General features: G+C 29.9%; 1 protein-coding gene across 3 annotated transcripts in view; it reads right to left on the bottom strand.

The window, feature by feature from the left end:
• The window catches only part of LOC107451436 (uncharacterized), a 24,911-nt gene extending 9,323 nt beyond the window's left edge, over positions 1-15,588 (bottom strand). The window contains exons 1-9 of one of the 3 annotated variants that reach the window (XM_071185366.1): positions 15,347-15,582; positions 15,151-15,191; positions 10,932-10,953; positions 8,319-8,359; positions 3,906-3,966; positions 2,831-2,862; positions 1,536-1,560; positions 1,332-1,372; positions 403-436 (exon numbers count right to left, since the gene is read on the bottom strand). In XM_071185366.1, the coding sequence (XP_071041467.1) occupies positions 403-436; positions 1,332-1,372; positions 1,536-1,560; positions 2,831-2,862; positions 3,906-3,966; positions 8,319-8,359; positions 10,932-10,953; positions 15,151-15,184 (290 nt within the window). In that variant the 5' untranslated portion in view covers positions 15,185-15,191; positions 15,347-15,582. Of the gene's footprint in view, positions 1-402; positions 437-1,331; positions 1,373-1,535; positions 1,561-2,830; positions 2,863-3,905; positions 3,967-8,318; positions 8,360-10,931; positions 10,954-15,150 lie in introns of all 3 variants that reach the window. The other 2 variants (XM_071185367.1, XM_043043828.2) reach the window with 2 other exon arrangements.
• Between the last annotated feature and the right edge of the window lie 310 nt (positions 15,589-15,898).

The raw sequence follows: 15,898 nt of genomic DNA on the forward strand, positions 1-15,898 counted from the left end.
TAGTTCCAAGTATAATTAAATATATATATATATATACGGCATTGTGACTTTTTAGAACAGCATATTATACAGACCTTATTGTGAATTTACAAGCTGATTAATAATGAGTCATGATTTTAAAAAAAGAAAAAAGATGACTACATGTTTTATTAATTTCAATACATAGTTTTTTATTTGGAAAAATAATTAAAAACAATCGATATAAGTACCATTATTATGACAAAACATAATTAAAAAACGTTGATGTGTACGTAAAAGTTTATGTGTTTTAAGATTGGAGTTATGATGTCCCTGCCATCAAAGTGCGATAAGTAAAATAAAAAGTAAGATTTTTTGATATATTGAATTAAACACATTAATATATACATATTTACTAGCATATTTGCAATGAAAAATACTCACCAAGCATTTAGTTCTTCAACATAATTATAATTTCCTAAATAAAAAAGATGTGTTAAGTTCATGATAAAAAAGATATATAAAGTTCGTGATAAAAATATTCTAAAACATTTCGTATTTTTTAATACGTATGAAAAATTTTAAAACATGCAAAAATAAACATTGCATTGTTCAGAGTTATTATAGCAGAAAAATGTAGAACGGTATGCTAGCCAGTGATTGTTGATTTGTATATATAGTATATATTGGTTAGTATATATAGTAATATATTGTTATATATTGTAATATTGATTACATATTGCCATGATGTGGAAAATTGTGAAAAGTGGAGCAATATTGAGAAAAATATAGGTGTTTTAAGCATTTCATATTTAATAATATAACATTCAAGTGTAAGGAAATATATATTCACATACCCTCCAACTTATGAGGATTTTGAAAATAATTCTTTGTAGTGGTGGCGAACCAAAGTAGAAATTTTTGAAGCAAATGGGTCTCTCATAAAACTTTTATCAGAACTTAAGAATCTAGCTATATGGCATGCACTTTTATAAGTAATAGTGGACAAGTTATGCTAAAATTAATTTTTTTTTTAAATATTAAGACATTAATTTTGCTACCGTCTGAAAAGAAGATTTCTGAAACTACGGAAATTCCGTAGCAGTTGGAGGGTATGTATTCATGTGAAAAAAGATCCTGAATATGTATTTGTAATATTTACATGAAGGTTAATTAAAAAAATTTCCGTTGCCTTGAGGAAACTTAGCTACCATTATTTAATTTTTCCAGGTCTTGGCAACCCTTTAAATTATTCTTTAAAAAAAAAACAAATAAATAAATTATTTGGAAATGTAGAGGGGAAAAGAAGAAAAAAATTTATTGTACTTAATATATAATAGAAGTTCTCAAATAATTGTGCTTAATATACTAACCTATATCAGTTTTGGCTGTAATAATTGATTCGAAATATATCCTGAAAGAAAACAACCACGTTACCTTTTATTTAAAAAAAAATGAATAAATAAATTATATGCTATTGAAAAACGATTGAAAAATTCCATTTTTCTCTGTAATCAATTACAGAAAGTCGTTGAATTTTTGGTAACTAAGTAAAGAAAAATTTTAAACATGCTTACCACATTTCAACTACATCTGGATGACCTGAAAAATAAGAAATTGTTGTAAAAACTTTAAGAATTATCTAAATATTAATTCCCAGAGTTTTTCACACTCACATCTCAAAGACGCAGCATGCACAAAAGAAGTGAAATGGTGGAAAAAATAAAATTCTTTAAAAATTCAACTTGAAAATAATGATGTCAATTTGAGTGATGCTTAGTGATACTAAAGTTATGCTTTAGTGTATAGTTCCAAGTATAATTAATTAGATTTACACTGTGAAAGAGTTCAGCAGGCAGTCTGCATCACTGGCTGCGGTCAGTGTGCGGTTGGGTGACCACTTGGATCAGTCTGCGGCGTAGGAACCGAGGGTGTGCGGTATTGGTCCTCGTTAAACTGTGCTACCGTAAAGTGCTCGACTTCGCGTGCAGGTCGTCGGGCTACCGAAGCGGGGGTGCCACCCCCTCTGCAGAGGATCAAAATTGAGATGGCATGTCTTCGGATCATTCTCAGGGATGTTTCCCAGACCGTCACCAATAGTCCATTGTGCAGCTATAGTGGGACGTAAATGAACAACAACATCAATTTCTTTATTTTATGGTAAGCTGACCATCGTCATTAAGCAACGCCTCCTATAACTGAAAGCCTCCACACGGTTTCTTTTAGGTAGTCCGATCAGACCACTATGAAGGTTAAATAGTTTACGAAAGAACCATTTAATAGAATATCTAGTAAAAATAAGATAGTAATAGCAAATATACGTCTAAAAAATATATTAATTTATGAATATAATTGGTTTGTCTTATTAACTTGTCTACCAAAGATCCAATTCTCAAATATACACGCTAACTTTCTCTCGGTTACTTTTAAAATAGAATTTTGTTTCATGCGCACCTCAGGTTCACTTTTTAAATAGTCTGCGCAGACTATTTATAAAAAAAACCGTGTGGAGGCTTTCTGATGTAGGAGGTGATGCCTTAAGAGACTAAAATCCTGTAAAATTTCTAAAATAATATTCGAAAACTACCTACTTTACCTTTCCAAATTAATATTCTTTGAACAGAGATCCCTCGCAGAGATTCTCTAACAGAAATAATGTTTTTAAAAAGGCAAAGAGGGGAATTTTCGAATGTTCTATTAGAAATTTTGCTATTAATTCTTTGAAGAGGCTGGTCAACTCATTTTATGGTAATTGCGCAAAAAATGGTTTTTGTATTATTAAACTCTTAGTAGTTGGGTTCGTTTTTTTAACAGTAAAAAGAATCTCTAGAGAAGGGTTAAGCAATTAAAATAAAACTAAATGAGTACTTACATTTTTTTGCAATGGAACGACGGATTCTTTCACTGAAATGAAAATATATAGTATTAATAAAGATAATTTTGCAGCATAGCATTAATAACATAGCATTAATATATATAATATTAATATAATTATCCATAGATTATAATTAACAAAAACTAATAAGAATGCATCTAAAAAATAAAAATTGTTTGAAATGTACACATTCTCATGCTTTATATAATTTTTGAATTACTCTTTTGATAAACATTATTTGCTCGGGTATTGTGTGAATTAATTTTATCACCGGATTTATAATTCATATTGGCCTTGCCCTCCATCATTAGAGGAATTAATAAAGACATTTTAGACACCTACTTTAGTTAAACTGTCCTTTTATATACATATATATGTTTGAATAATTTACATTTAGTGGTGACTTAAGTTACATTTTAATTCTTATTTATTTAAAGTATTAATAATCTTTGATATTATTTGAAAAAATATTTTCTGAAGCTATGAAAATTCTGTTAGCAGTTGGAGAGCATATATTGTCTTCCTTTTGTATTACTCAACGAGCAGTTGTTTTTGCTTTTTAATTTCGTGAATATTATTGCAAATATTATTTTTCATACTTAAGTTTTGAGAAGCAATATAGGGATATAATTTGCGAAACTCTACTGTACTCAGCCCCATTAATAAATCTACATTTCTAAGCAAGTTGTCTGAGTAATGGTAATTAACGTAGGACGTTGGGGCCATATCCAAGAGATGAGTTCGATTCTCTCCCACTGAAGACTCCCCATTTAGTAAACGGGGACTGGCGCACGTTAAAGCTGTTGGGTCACGAAGTCCTTTAAGTTCCCATGAAGCACCTCTGGGGGTACTGAATCGGAGATGGATGTTCTCTTGTTCAGGTCAAAATTACGATGAATGAAAGAATGTATGAGTGGTCTCACCCTCTAAACCTGACTGAACTCGTATTTTTGGACGGCGCCATAGATGGCCCCACTTTCACCAAGCAGGCTTGCTGATAGTGCAAGTGGCATTCGAAACAACAACAACAACATAGTAATAGAAAAAAATAACAGAAAAAAATTATATTTACCAACTGATAAGCACATCTTCCTCTGAATTTAAGAAACACAAGATAACAATTATAATTTTTGCTACATAAAAAGAATTCAATCAGAATTTTTAGAATCCAAAATAATAACAAACAAATACAAACTACTACTATATGATCAGGTTTAGGAAATCAGGTTATGACCTGGAAAAAATTAATTTCTAAAAGAGCTAAAATTTAGCTTCCCACTGAACATTACAAAAAATATTTCCCCCTTTTTTTTTGTATATACTAATAATTTAAAATTTCAACCACTATAAAAAACATTTCTTACAGCTTTGAGAATAAAGGAATTAAATTAATGATGAATAGATAAATGCCCCCAAAAAATTTTACTATTTTAAATTGACTAACATAATCGGAGTTGCAGAGAAAAATCGAACCAATAAGTGGTAGCTGAGAATTCTCTGAACCAGTTGTCTCCAACCCCCGGGCTGTGGATCAGATGGTACCAGGCCATCACCTCCTACATCAAGAAGCCTTCACACGGTCTTTTATAAGTAGTCGGCGCAGACTGTTTAAAAAGTGAGCAAGTTGTGCACAGGAACCCAAAACCTTTTCTAAAAGAACTTGAACTTGAACTGAAGTAATTTACGCAGTACCTGTCCGCGAAGCGGACACTACACTGCTTCATCGAAGATGATGCCCGTGGGCACCTGGAATATTGTCTTTAGAAAAAGGTAGGGCCACAGAGAAGTTTCTGTGGACGTCTTCCGGGTTTCTAAAAGTATTATTATTGAAATTACATACATTTGCTGACTTATGTGCTCAATATAGGCTTATAAGTCATTGTCAAGTGGAAAGTACAGATAGAACAATTCAGAGAAAGACATCACAAAGAATACATCCAGGGTTACGGCGGGATTCGAACCCGCTACCTCCACGCTTAACAGAGCGTTTGGACCGACGATACCGCTCGGCCAGGGAGGCCCCGTTCTTAAAGTAATTGAGAGAAATTTATCTTATATATTTGAGAATTGAATCTGTAGTGGTAGACAAGTGAATAAGGCAAACCAATAATATTCATAAATAAAATAAATTTTAGTCATATATTTCCTACCACTTTCTTATTTTAACTTTATTCTGTATTAAATTACTCGTTCGGTAATCGTGGTCTAATCGGACTACCTATAAAATACCGTGTGGAGACTGTCAGTTATAGGAGGCATTAAATTATTTCCATTTCATTTGCTGTAGTGTATTTCTCTCGGGTTTGAATGACTTTCCATGGACGAGAGGTTAACCTCATACCTGCCAACTTTTAATCCCTTCCATTATCATTTTTCCCAGTGAATTAAAATGAANGAGTTGCAGAGAAAAATCGAACCAATAAGTGGTAGCTGAGAATTCTCTGAACCAGTTGTCTGTGGATCAGATGGTACCAGGCCGACTAAGAAACATTAAATTATTTCCATTTTTTTTGCTGTAGTGTATTTCTCTCGGGTTTGAACGACTTTCCATGGACGAGAGGTTAACCAGGAACTAACAGACGTCACATAAAACAGCACCAATACCACGCATTTATTTGTATTTAATTTTGAAGACATGTTTACATTCAATTAATTTAAAATTATTAAATCAAAACAATCAATAACATAAATAATCAAAATCCCTCACTCTCTCCTCGACAGGCCGTGGTAAAATTATCAAACGTTGATCGGTACGCGGCGATAAAAAGGCTGGGGGCCACTGATCTAGACCACTAAAATTAATTTAAATTCAGCTTCCCCCTTAGCATTACAAAAACATTCCTAAAGTATTTTGCATTATTACACATTTTCGTAGAGCGCTCGCTTCCCAATGAGATAGGCCCAAGTTTGAATCCCAGCGGTGGCTGGTTGATACGAATTCTGCTCCAGGCTCACACCGACCACAGTGCTTACGTAAAATATCCTCAGTGATAGACGGATCATGGCTTAGAGTTCCTTTACCCTCATGCTATTCCTGGAGGATTTTCGTGTTTTTCCTCTACATGTAACGCAAATGTGCGTTAGTATTATAAAAAAGAGTCCTCCAGGAAGGCTAGTTTGTCCCAATGCTTGATCAAGAAGTTTCCTTGTGTTCTGGATTGGGTTTAAAATTACAAGGCTAATCAGTTTAAAAAGGTATATTTTGTACTACTAAAAGTATCTAAGAGTATATACCCGAATTGGGTAAGCTGGTCAATGACAATTATAAATTAAAATGAAAATATACAGTGTAAGACCAAAAAAAGCCAAGCAAGCAGTTTTTTATATAACATTATTAAAAATAAATAAATGAACAACATATGACTAATAATTAGATGAGTGTACTTTTGCTAATAAGTAAATTTACTTTGCATAAATAAATACATTTTATTTTGCAACGTTGCAGAAAACCAAACGCTTTTCGAAATTCTCAGCGGTGGGCTGCATGTTTTCGAACCACTGCTGTTAGAATCTATTCCATTCCCGATGAATATCTCTTGCTTTAGTTAATCCAAATTTTTGTGTAGTTTAATGCAGGCACAAGACTCCAAAATAAACCTTATTCTGTAATCCATTGGATTGAGATCTGGTGAGTAGGGTGGCCATTCTTCAGATGAAATCATGACCGGAAAATGCAACAAAATCACACTTATGTCTTCTAACCTTGAGAGCTGGTACGGAGTCTTGTTGAAACATCCAGTTCACATTACAGAAATGCTTTCTATCCCAAAGGAGTACAACATGTTCAAGATTGTCCCGCTGGTACAATTTATTTTAACGTCCTCAAGTGTTTTGCCGCTTGTCCAATGTCTGTAGTCGTCTACAACATCTTGTTCGACGATAAAGAGCTTCTCATCAGTGAAAAGGAATTTCTTTCTTCGCTGACTTGCGTCCCATTGCTGAAAATTTCATAACCGTTTGCGCCCCTGCATGGCTCGAAAAACGGCCATTTTGAAATCAATTAAATTTATTTATTAGTAAGAGACTACTCTTTACTATTATTATTTATATGTTGTTAGTTAACACGTTTAGAGCCACGCTAATTTTACAAAACTACAAACTAAATTTGCAAATATTAGACGGATTTTGCTTTTTTTTAGATGGTTTATCATGACATATCTGACAAAAGTGGTGAATTATATAAGCCTACGAATTGTTTAAAAATAGTGGTGGATAAAAATCTACAAAATTGAATTTATTAAACTAAGAATCACAATAATTAAGTAAATTTTGAATACATTTTCTGCAATTAGCAAATTTTATAGTTCTATATTATGTTATACGCTGTCAGCCAGCTGTTTTTCGCGCTGCCTATGTGAAAGGTCAGTGTCAGTAAGCGGTGGCAGAAGCAGCCTAAATGTAATTTCAGTGTCAGCCATCGGTGGTTGACGCAGCCTAAACGGAAAGTCCAGTGTCAGCCACCGATGGCTGAAGCGGTGCTCAACGTGTTAGTCTATTTTTAATTAGTTATAATTATTAATAGTCCCGCAGTGGACTGATCGTTAAGACACGGTTCCCAGCAGATCACCGAAGTCAAGCATCACTGGCTGCGGTCAGTGTGCGGGTGTGTGACCACTTGGATTAGTCTGCGTAGGGACCGAGGGTGTGCGGTATTGGTCCTCGTTAAACTGTTCTACTGTAAAGTGTTCGACTTCGCGTGCAGGTCGTCGGGCTATCGAAGCAAGTGTGCCACCCCCTCTGCAGAGAATCAAAATTGTGGTGGCATGTCTTCGCATCATTCTCAAGGATGTTTCCCAGACCGTCGCCAATAGCCCATTGTGCAGCTCTAGTGCGACGTAAATGAACTACAACTACAACAATAATTATTAATAATTATAACTTATTAAGTTGCTAAATTAATGCATTAAATATTGTTTGGCAAAGATTTTTACCCTCCCCATGAGGTTTCCCCTCCCCCCGTTTTTCTTTAATCGATTTTTAAAATCAATTGTCTTTTTAGGGTACTTATTTATTTCCCTTTAAATGCTATGAATTAAATAAATATCCATTCTAAAATAATTCTAACCTAATGATCTAAAACATATGCCAAACCGCATTTTTTTCAAAAATCAATCTTGTATTTATAAATATTTAAATTTTTGTTTACGCGCAATTCTTATACACAATTTTTAAAAGAAGAAAATATTAATTGCAAAATTTTAGAGGCATCCAAAATTTAGGAGCAACATGCCAGGGCATATAAATTTCTAGGCAAAAGCATTCCTACTTAAGAATTTGCTGTTAGCGTTGAATTTTCTAGATATCATAATACAAAACTGATAATTCATGAAATGAAAAAAAAATTACAAGTGTCATTTAAATTAATCAACAAACAAAAATTATATTACTTTATAAATTGCTCAGTTTTTGTTCTTAATACTAAAAGCAATATATTCTGACCCACTATTGCAAAAAAAAAAAAATCATGATAAAAATTTTGACTTACTTCTTTGCCTTAAATGATCCCTAATCAATTTGGCTGCATGACTGTAAAAGTAAAGAAATTGACGTCATAAAATACATAGAAGTAAAACATAGAAGAATAACTCACAGTAAAATTTTCAATTTAAATAATTGGCAACGGAAAGTTTATCAAGTACGTCCTAACTGTCAACTAATAAGTCTCGTCAGTAACCAAAAAACAATATGAGTTGATTTACATAATTTGGCTCGCATTTAAACACTTCTACACTAAATAAATAGGTTTTATATAAATGCGCTCAAGTTTTTCGCATATGTGGTGAGGTACAATATCATTCTAAATTAAATTATTTAATCAGTAATATAAAATTAAACCATACTATTTATTTCCATACTATTATTTATGTTCTAACCACACTATTTATTTATGTTCTGATAATGTAACCATACTATTTATTTATGTTCTGATAATGTAACCATACTATTTATTTATGGTCTGATGATTCGAAACAAATTGACAAGTTTTAGAAATTAGAAGGGGGCTCGTGTGGACATTTAACTAAAGGGGACATCATGAGTAATTCTTTTATGTATTTCTCAAATCTCCTCTGTAAGATATTGTAACTTGACAACAGTGGTGAACACTTCCATGTGTAGTAGCATAATCACACTGCAAATATTTTCGAAATTTGTAAAAGAAGGTTTATAAGAAGCAAAATTAATTATTCGCTTATTAATAACTATTCTCTTATTAATATTTTTTATTTTCAAAATTTCTACTAAAGATGATATGTTATAAGTGATACTGTGTTTTATCTACCTAAAATAACAACTGTATAATTTCAATTAATCAACATCAGGGCATAAACAAAAATGTCTTCGTTAGGACTAGTGTAGACAAATTTTGGTAAAACAATTGTTGTGGACATGCTTTAAGCAGGACTGCAAACTTTCTATTCTTTTTGTAAAAATTTATTCTAGTGGTGGCTAAGTTTATGTTTTAATGTATCATTTTTTATTCATTTAAACTTATTTTCAGCACCACTACATATAAATGATTGAAAAATTCATATGCAACACCACTTTGTTCCAACTCTTACGTGGTGAGACTTTTAAAATGTTGGCAAAATTCAGCAAGCTTAGATTTTTTTTTTTTTTAATATCTACCACTTTATAAAATATTTTACAAAAAGCGTAGTAAAATGCTGACCTGGTTTTAAGTCAATTTTTTATTAATTTAAAAGTTAGCATCAGTTTATTTAAAAGTTTTTCTTCTTTTTTAATTCCGCAACGATATCAGATCAATTAAAATTAATGGGAAAGTTCTTGACATCACTGATTCCATCAGAGAGGACGACTTTGTGCTAGTGAAGTTTTTATTTATTTTTAGATGCATGAAAAATAGCAGTGTTATGCATTATGTTGGTAGAATGGATGTTGTTTGCAGATTTGGAGGCGATAATTTTCATTTCTTAAGAAAAAGAATGGATTTCATTAATCTAATCATGAATCTTTCCTTTCTTTTAGAAACAAAAAACACTTCTCAAATCTCAAGAAATAATTCCTAACTTCCATCACCAGTCATTGGTAGAACTACCAGGACTGCATCTCAATACACAAATAAAGCTGACAATAAAAAATTTTTTTGATAAAATAAAACAAATTGAAAAATATTTATCAAACAAACTAAAATGAATAAATATTTTCAAATATATTGATTTGAGTTCAAAATGTCTTTCTATGCTCTATTACAAATTTGTATATGTATATATATATATATATATTCTCCAATAAGGCTTAGATATTAAATTAATTTTATTTTGGCTTTAGATATACCTGGGGGTTGTAATGAATGACTTTTTAGCAAGTTTAGCCACGTGTGCGATTTTCCAATCCAGCGGCGTTTAACGGCCAGCTCTCCTGTTCGGCATTTTCTTAAATAAAAAAAACCTTGATTCTTAGCTTTTTTTTCCACAGACAACAAATTTTGAAAGAAATAAAAGCTTGCATTATAATTGCAACAAATTACAATTTAGAGAAAAAAATCTCCAAAAAAAGAGAACTAGTCGTTAAAGGTCGCTGGATTGTAAATTAGCGTCCCGTATAGTGGAGCTAATGTAGATAGTCACGATCTAGAAAACTGAAAGAGGTAGAAAAAAGAGAAAAAAATAAATAATTTAAGTTGCTCACGTGTACCAAAAAATTTCATTTTTAAGGAAGCATGTATATGAATATCGTGAAAAGAAACTATTTGTGCAAAGCTTATTTGAAATGCAGTATTTAAATATTTTTCAGTAGCTTTGATAAAACTTAGCAATCACTTTTATTTTCCTGGTTGTGGAACCCATTCTTGTGTATTATGCAGACATTTTTAAATAATTAATACAATATATTAGACACAGACATTTTAAATAGTTCAAAAAAGTTTAATTATCAAAACTGTGTTACTGTGTTGCTCTTCTTAAAAAAATCAGATATCCAAATTGGGACTTTTTAAATAAATTCGGCCGTTAAGTATTAAAGGAATAAAACTTTGTGTTGATTTATATATTTAAGTCATAATGTGAAAAAAAATGTCTGAACTGAAAAAAAATATTATAAAAATATAAGTAACGGAAATAGAAAATAATATACTTACACAACTGAAGTTAAGCTTCCGTCTGAAATAAAAAAAGTAATAATACAGTTTTAATTCAAAAATTAAATAATTTTATAACTCTCTATCTGTTTAAAACTAAATTAAAAGGTAACTATACGCAGAAGAATCCATATCCCTTGATGTTAATAAGGGACATTTTTAAGGAACTTTTCAAAATATTGACAATGGAATAACAATTTTTAAAAAAATTTTTCAAATGAAATATTTTAAATTAAATAATTTCTTTTAAGAAACTTTTTCATTTGCATCACCTTTTACGAAATAATAGTTTTTCTCTCTATTGGTTCAAGAGATGAATTCAAGCTCAAAAGCTTTAGAAGCTAATTTTTTTTTCTCCAACGAATACCTAATGAAATCAAATATTTCACGGAAAAGCAATATTGGTATATTACGGATTTGTTTAAATTTGCACTTGCCAACATAGTGATGAATAAAATAAAAAAAGTTATCAGGTTTCCATTTTCTGAGAAAAGTATAACAATCGAATTTTCTATTCAAAGTAGAAGTAAAAAGGGTCCTGATAAAAAGATATCTGGGAAAAGAGTCCCTGGAAAAAATTCCAGGGAGTCTTTTCCCCGATACCTTAAGGTCCCTGGAAAAAAGATATCGTAAATAGGGTGCCGATTAAAAAAAAGTAACTCAACGGCGAGACTATATAGGAAAAGGTACTTAAAGTGAGACGTATTTCTTTTCTTTCTTTTTTAGGAGGAGGGTTTACTTTTTTGTTTTTTTTTTTTGAGGTGGAGTCTNTTTTTTTTTTTTTTTTTTTTTTTTTTTTTTTTTTTTTTTTTGGAAGGCATGTTAATTTTTTTAAAATTATTTTTTTGTAGGAGTTGATATTTAGATTAGCTAATTGAGGTTAAAAAAAAAGGACACTTTTGAGCGATACGCATTTTTTTTTTCTTTGTTAATTAAGAGGAGTTCATATAAAATGTTTTTCTTTAAATTAATGTATATGTTTTTCTTTGTTATTTAAAAATAATTTTAATAATAAAATTTAATTTTTAAATTTTACTAATTTAAAAATACATTTTTCATGAATATTTTTTTATATTCAACTTTAATAAATTTTCAATAAATAAATTTAAATTTAAAAATTAAATTTTTCCCTACATATAAAATATTTTTTCTTAATTTAAAATATATTATTTTTTGCTGTTGAATAATAATTTTAATAATAAAATTTAATTCTTAAATTACTCTAACTTAAAAATAGATTTGTAATGAATATTTTTTTATATTCAACTTTAATGAATTTTTAATGAATAAATATCATAGAGAGGAAACATAAAAATCACACATTGAGTCAGTGTAACAGTAGGAATTTGATCTTAAATAAAGCAACGAAAAGGCGCTTCAATCTCATCTTCTCATTTCAAAAATTTTTCTCTACGTTGGTATTTTTTTTTTCACCTGGACCTTTTTTCTCACATTCGTTTTGATATATCCGTGTATCGTTCAAATCATTAAAACTTTTTATGATAAAAAATGTTTCAAAACTCTCATAATTGTGATCTATAACGGATTAAAGATCATTTGTAATCAATTTTCTTTTTTTTAAGCTTTAAAATAGAAAATATAATAAAATGAACAAATTTTGTATGAACTTAAAGAAGGAAAGTGTTCCAGTTAAAATTTTTAAAAAAAATATTATTACAATAAAAAGTATTCGTGGCAAAGTTAAAAGAAACAATAATATTTAGTAACAGCAAAACAATCTCAATTTTTAATTTTGTCTTTAAATTAATTCATGCAATTTTGGGACAAAATGTTTTGAATTTAAAGGAATTTAATCTTTAGGCAAATTTTAATAATGATTTTTTCAGCATAAGGAAAAATGTTTTCTTAAAAATATACTTTTCTCTTCATAATACACAATAAAATAAAGTAATTTTGGCAAAATTACAAGTAATGCATTACCTCTACCAGGTCTGGGCAATCATAATGTAGTGACCAACGGCATTATTGTGGCATTACGCACAAGTCGCCTTTACGAGTTCCTAGGTTAAGCGTTACTCATTGATATGAAATTTGGTCACTTCATATCAATGAGTAACTCTTCAAGTCGCCACTAATAATCGACCCTCAGTCTTAAAAAGGACTCCATACGGCTGGAGAAATTTCGATCGCATATTCTACCAAAGATGCCAACTGCTCCGGACAAGCCAAAATAATTAAAAGAACGGTAAATAGCTACAAAGTAAATTTTTCAAATATTTTACTATTTTCGCTTGCTTTTTGAAAGGTATATTTATTAAACCAAGAAACACAATTGATAAACTACCACTTGAAAATATATATTTGCTGTCCGGAGCAAGTTGGCATCTCTGTTCTACCACCATAACATATTTAAAATTTATAAAACAGAGAAAAAATGAGTTCAAGCAAACCAGGAGTAAGCCACGAAGCTAGAAAAAAAATTGAAATTATCAGAAGAGAACTTTCCCATCGCGTTCTCCATTCCTAAGTTATCCTCTCATAAATTATTTTCATTTTGATATTTTAAAAATTTCTTTTCAGTATCTGAAACTTCAACATTAATTAAATTTTAACTTTCTTTGGCAAACTCGAAATGTATTTCAGTGCTAAAATAATTATTTTTTCACAGTCATGCTCATTTTCTGAAATGCATAATGCAATAACAGCATACCTGCCAACTTTTACGCATTTGGCGTAAAATTTTATTTCTACATTTAAAGTGGTAGTAAAATGTACGCTTTCTATATATTCCTTGCATTTAAAATTCACCACTATTTTTAAAAAAATTAAGCATATACATTAATATGTAATACTGTTCTAGTAATCCGCATAAGCTTGTTCATAATACAGCAAATGTTTCTGCCTAAAATTATAATTTACATTTCATTTTACTACCACTGGGGAGTATCATCCTTGAAAGGATTAAAAGTTGGCAGGTATGTAACAGTAATTGTTTAAAATATTTCAGCAAGCAAGGTTTAACGAAAAAATTTCTCCATTTTCTTGAACACCTACTTTTATAATAATCTGAAAAGGCTTTTTTTCTAAAAAAGATTGGTACGGTATTTATCCTTTAATTCAATGGTAATGCTTTAGCTTAAAGAGACTTGGCATATACGACATAAAAGAGCATGTGTATACAGATTCAAACTTGTAACGTAAATATCTGACAGAACTAAGCTATGCATCTGATATTATAAATACAATTAAAGATAAATGTTCCACAACTTTTTAAAAAAATATATATGTGTAAATGTACCTTTAGCCTCATACAATGAAGCTCATCGGGGAAACATCTCAATCCCAGTGAGTTCTATTTTCATTTTCAAGACTCTCAAGTTAAATTCACTGAACTTTTCACAGCAGATTTTTACTTAAGTTAAATTAAAATGCATTAAATTTTATTTTCTGATAATATAGCCAATTTATGCACATATATTTATCAACTTATGCACGTTAAATTCTTTCGCAAATTCTATTGTATTTAATGAGCAATATTTCTCTGATAAAATATATTTACTGCATTTTCTCCAAATATGTTATTTTATCATGTATCAAGGCATGATTTATCTATATTCATCAATTACGTCTTTCATTTTTCAAAAATCAATTATTGTACATATCAAATCATGTTTTATCTTTATTTTTAATTTAAGTCTACAATCAATATTTGTAATGTTATGTAAAAACGTCAATTTGTCATATTGAGTTTTTTCATTGTTTTATTATTTCAAACGGCTTGATTTTTTTATGGCTACCACAATGTTTGGCAAATCAATGTATAATGATGAATGATGAATGGGATATAATTTAATGATGAATGGGATAGGGGCCGCTTCGCCGCCCAGTTTATTTAAATAAAGAAGAAGAAGATATAACGATGCGTGTTCTTTTACAAACAAAATTTTCCTATATACCAAGCCTTTTGTAATTACATTACAATTGTTATTGTTAATTTCATCGCTTAAATAATTAATGAAAATTTTAACCCTTTTGTACTTCTATATCGCCTCTAACTGATCAACAGTCACTACTCGAAAATCAAAAGTTTATACCTTAATAATTAGCTACCCTTTTTTTAAGAATTGTAAAAATTATATTTATTTAATTTAGAATTTAATTGATTTAGAACTTAAATTAAATAATACATCACTTGAAATCATTTATCGTTTTTTAAAAACTCAAACGTACTTAGAAAATGTTCGAATAATGTACTCACCTCCTCTCAATACATAGAGAATAATACTTTCCATATAAAGTCTGTAAGAAGAACGAAATTATTTCAATCTCAGAAATATAAGATTAAACAATTATTTATAACACTTTTTGATGATTCGTGTGCACATATCAGAATGCAATTCAAATAAGTAAAATGGCTTCAATCTTTAACAAGACAAATGAAAAATAATACTTTCCATGTAAAGTCTGTAATAAGAACGAAATTATTGCTGTGGCAGAAATATAACATTCAACAATTATTTTTTAACACTTTTTGATGATTCGTGTACAGATATAAGAATACAATTCAAATTAGTAAAATGGCTTCAATCTTTAACTAAACAACACTTAGCCGAACAGGAATAGTCTCAATTCATTCCACTGTATGTATTAAATTGCCTGTAAGTTATATCAATAGAGAACATATTAAATGTGACGGTGAAAAAAATATCAGACATTAAGAATTATGAAACTGAAGGACTAATGCGTAGTCAAACAGTTTCCTGTATGTAACATGCCATTTAAAACTCATTATTTTTCTTTTTATTTGCATCTTAGTTCATGAAAAATATTTTAATCTACAATTAATCCCTTAACAGTGACATATATTTCAGAAAAATATACCAAAAATGGAAGAAGAAAAAATTTGACTATTTAATTTTGTTCTTTATATTATTATAAAAGTAAAAAAATGGTCTTTTATAACAAAAATAAAATTTTAAATTCAATGGCTACTGTATTTATAATTT

Source organism: Parasteatoda tepidariorum, chromosome 9 (assembly GCF_043381705.1).
Source record: "Parasteatoda tepidariorum isolate YZ-2023 chromosome 9, CAS_Ptep_4.0, whole genome shotgun sequence".
Lineage (NCBI taxonomy): Eukaryota > Metazoa > Arthropoda > Arachnida > Araneae > Theridiidae > Parasteatoda > Parasteatoda tepidariorum.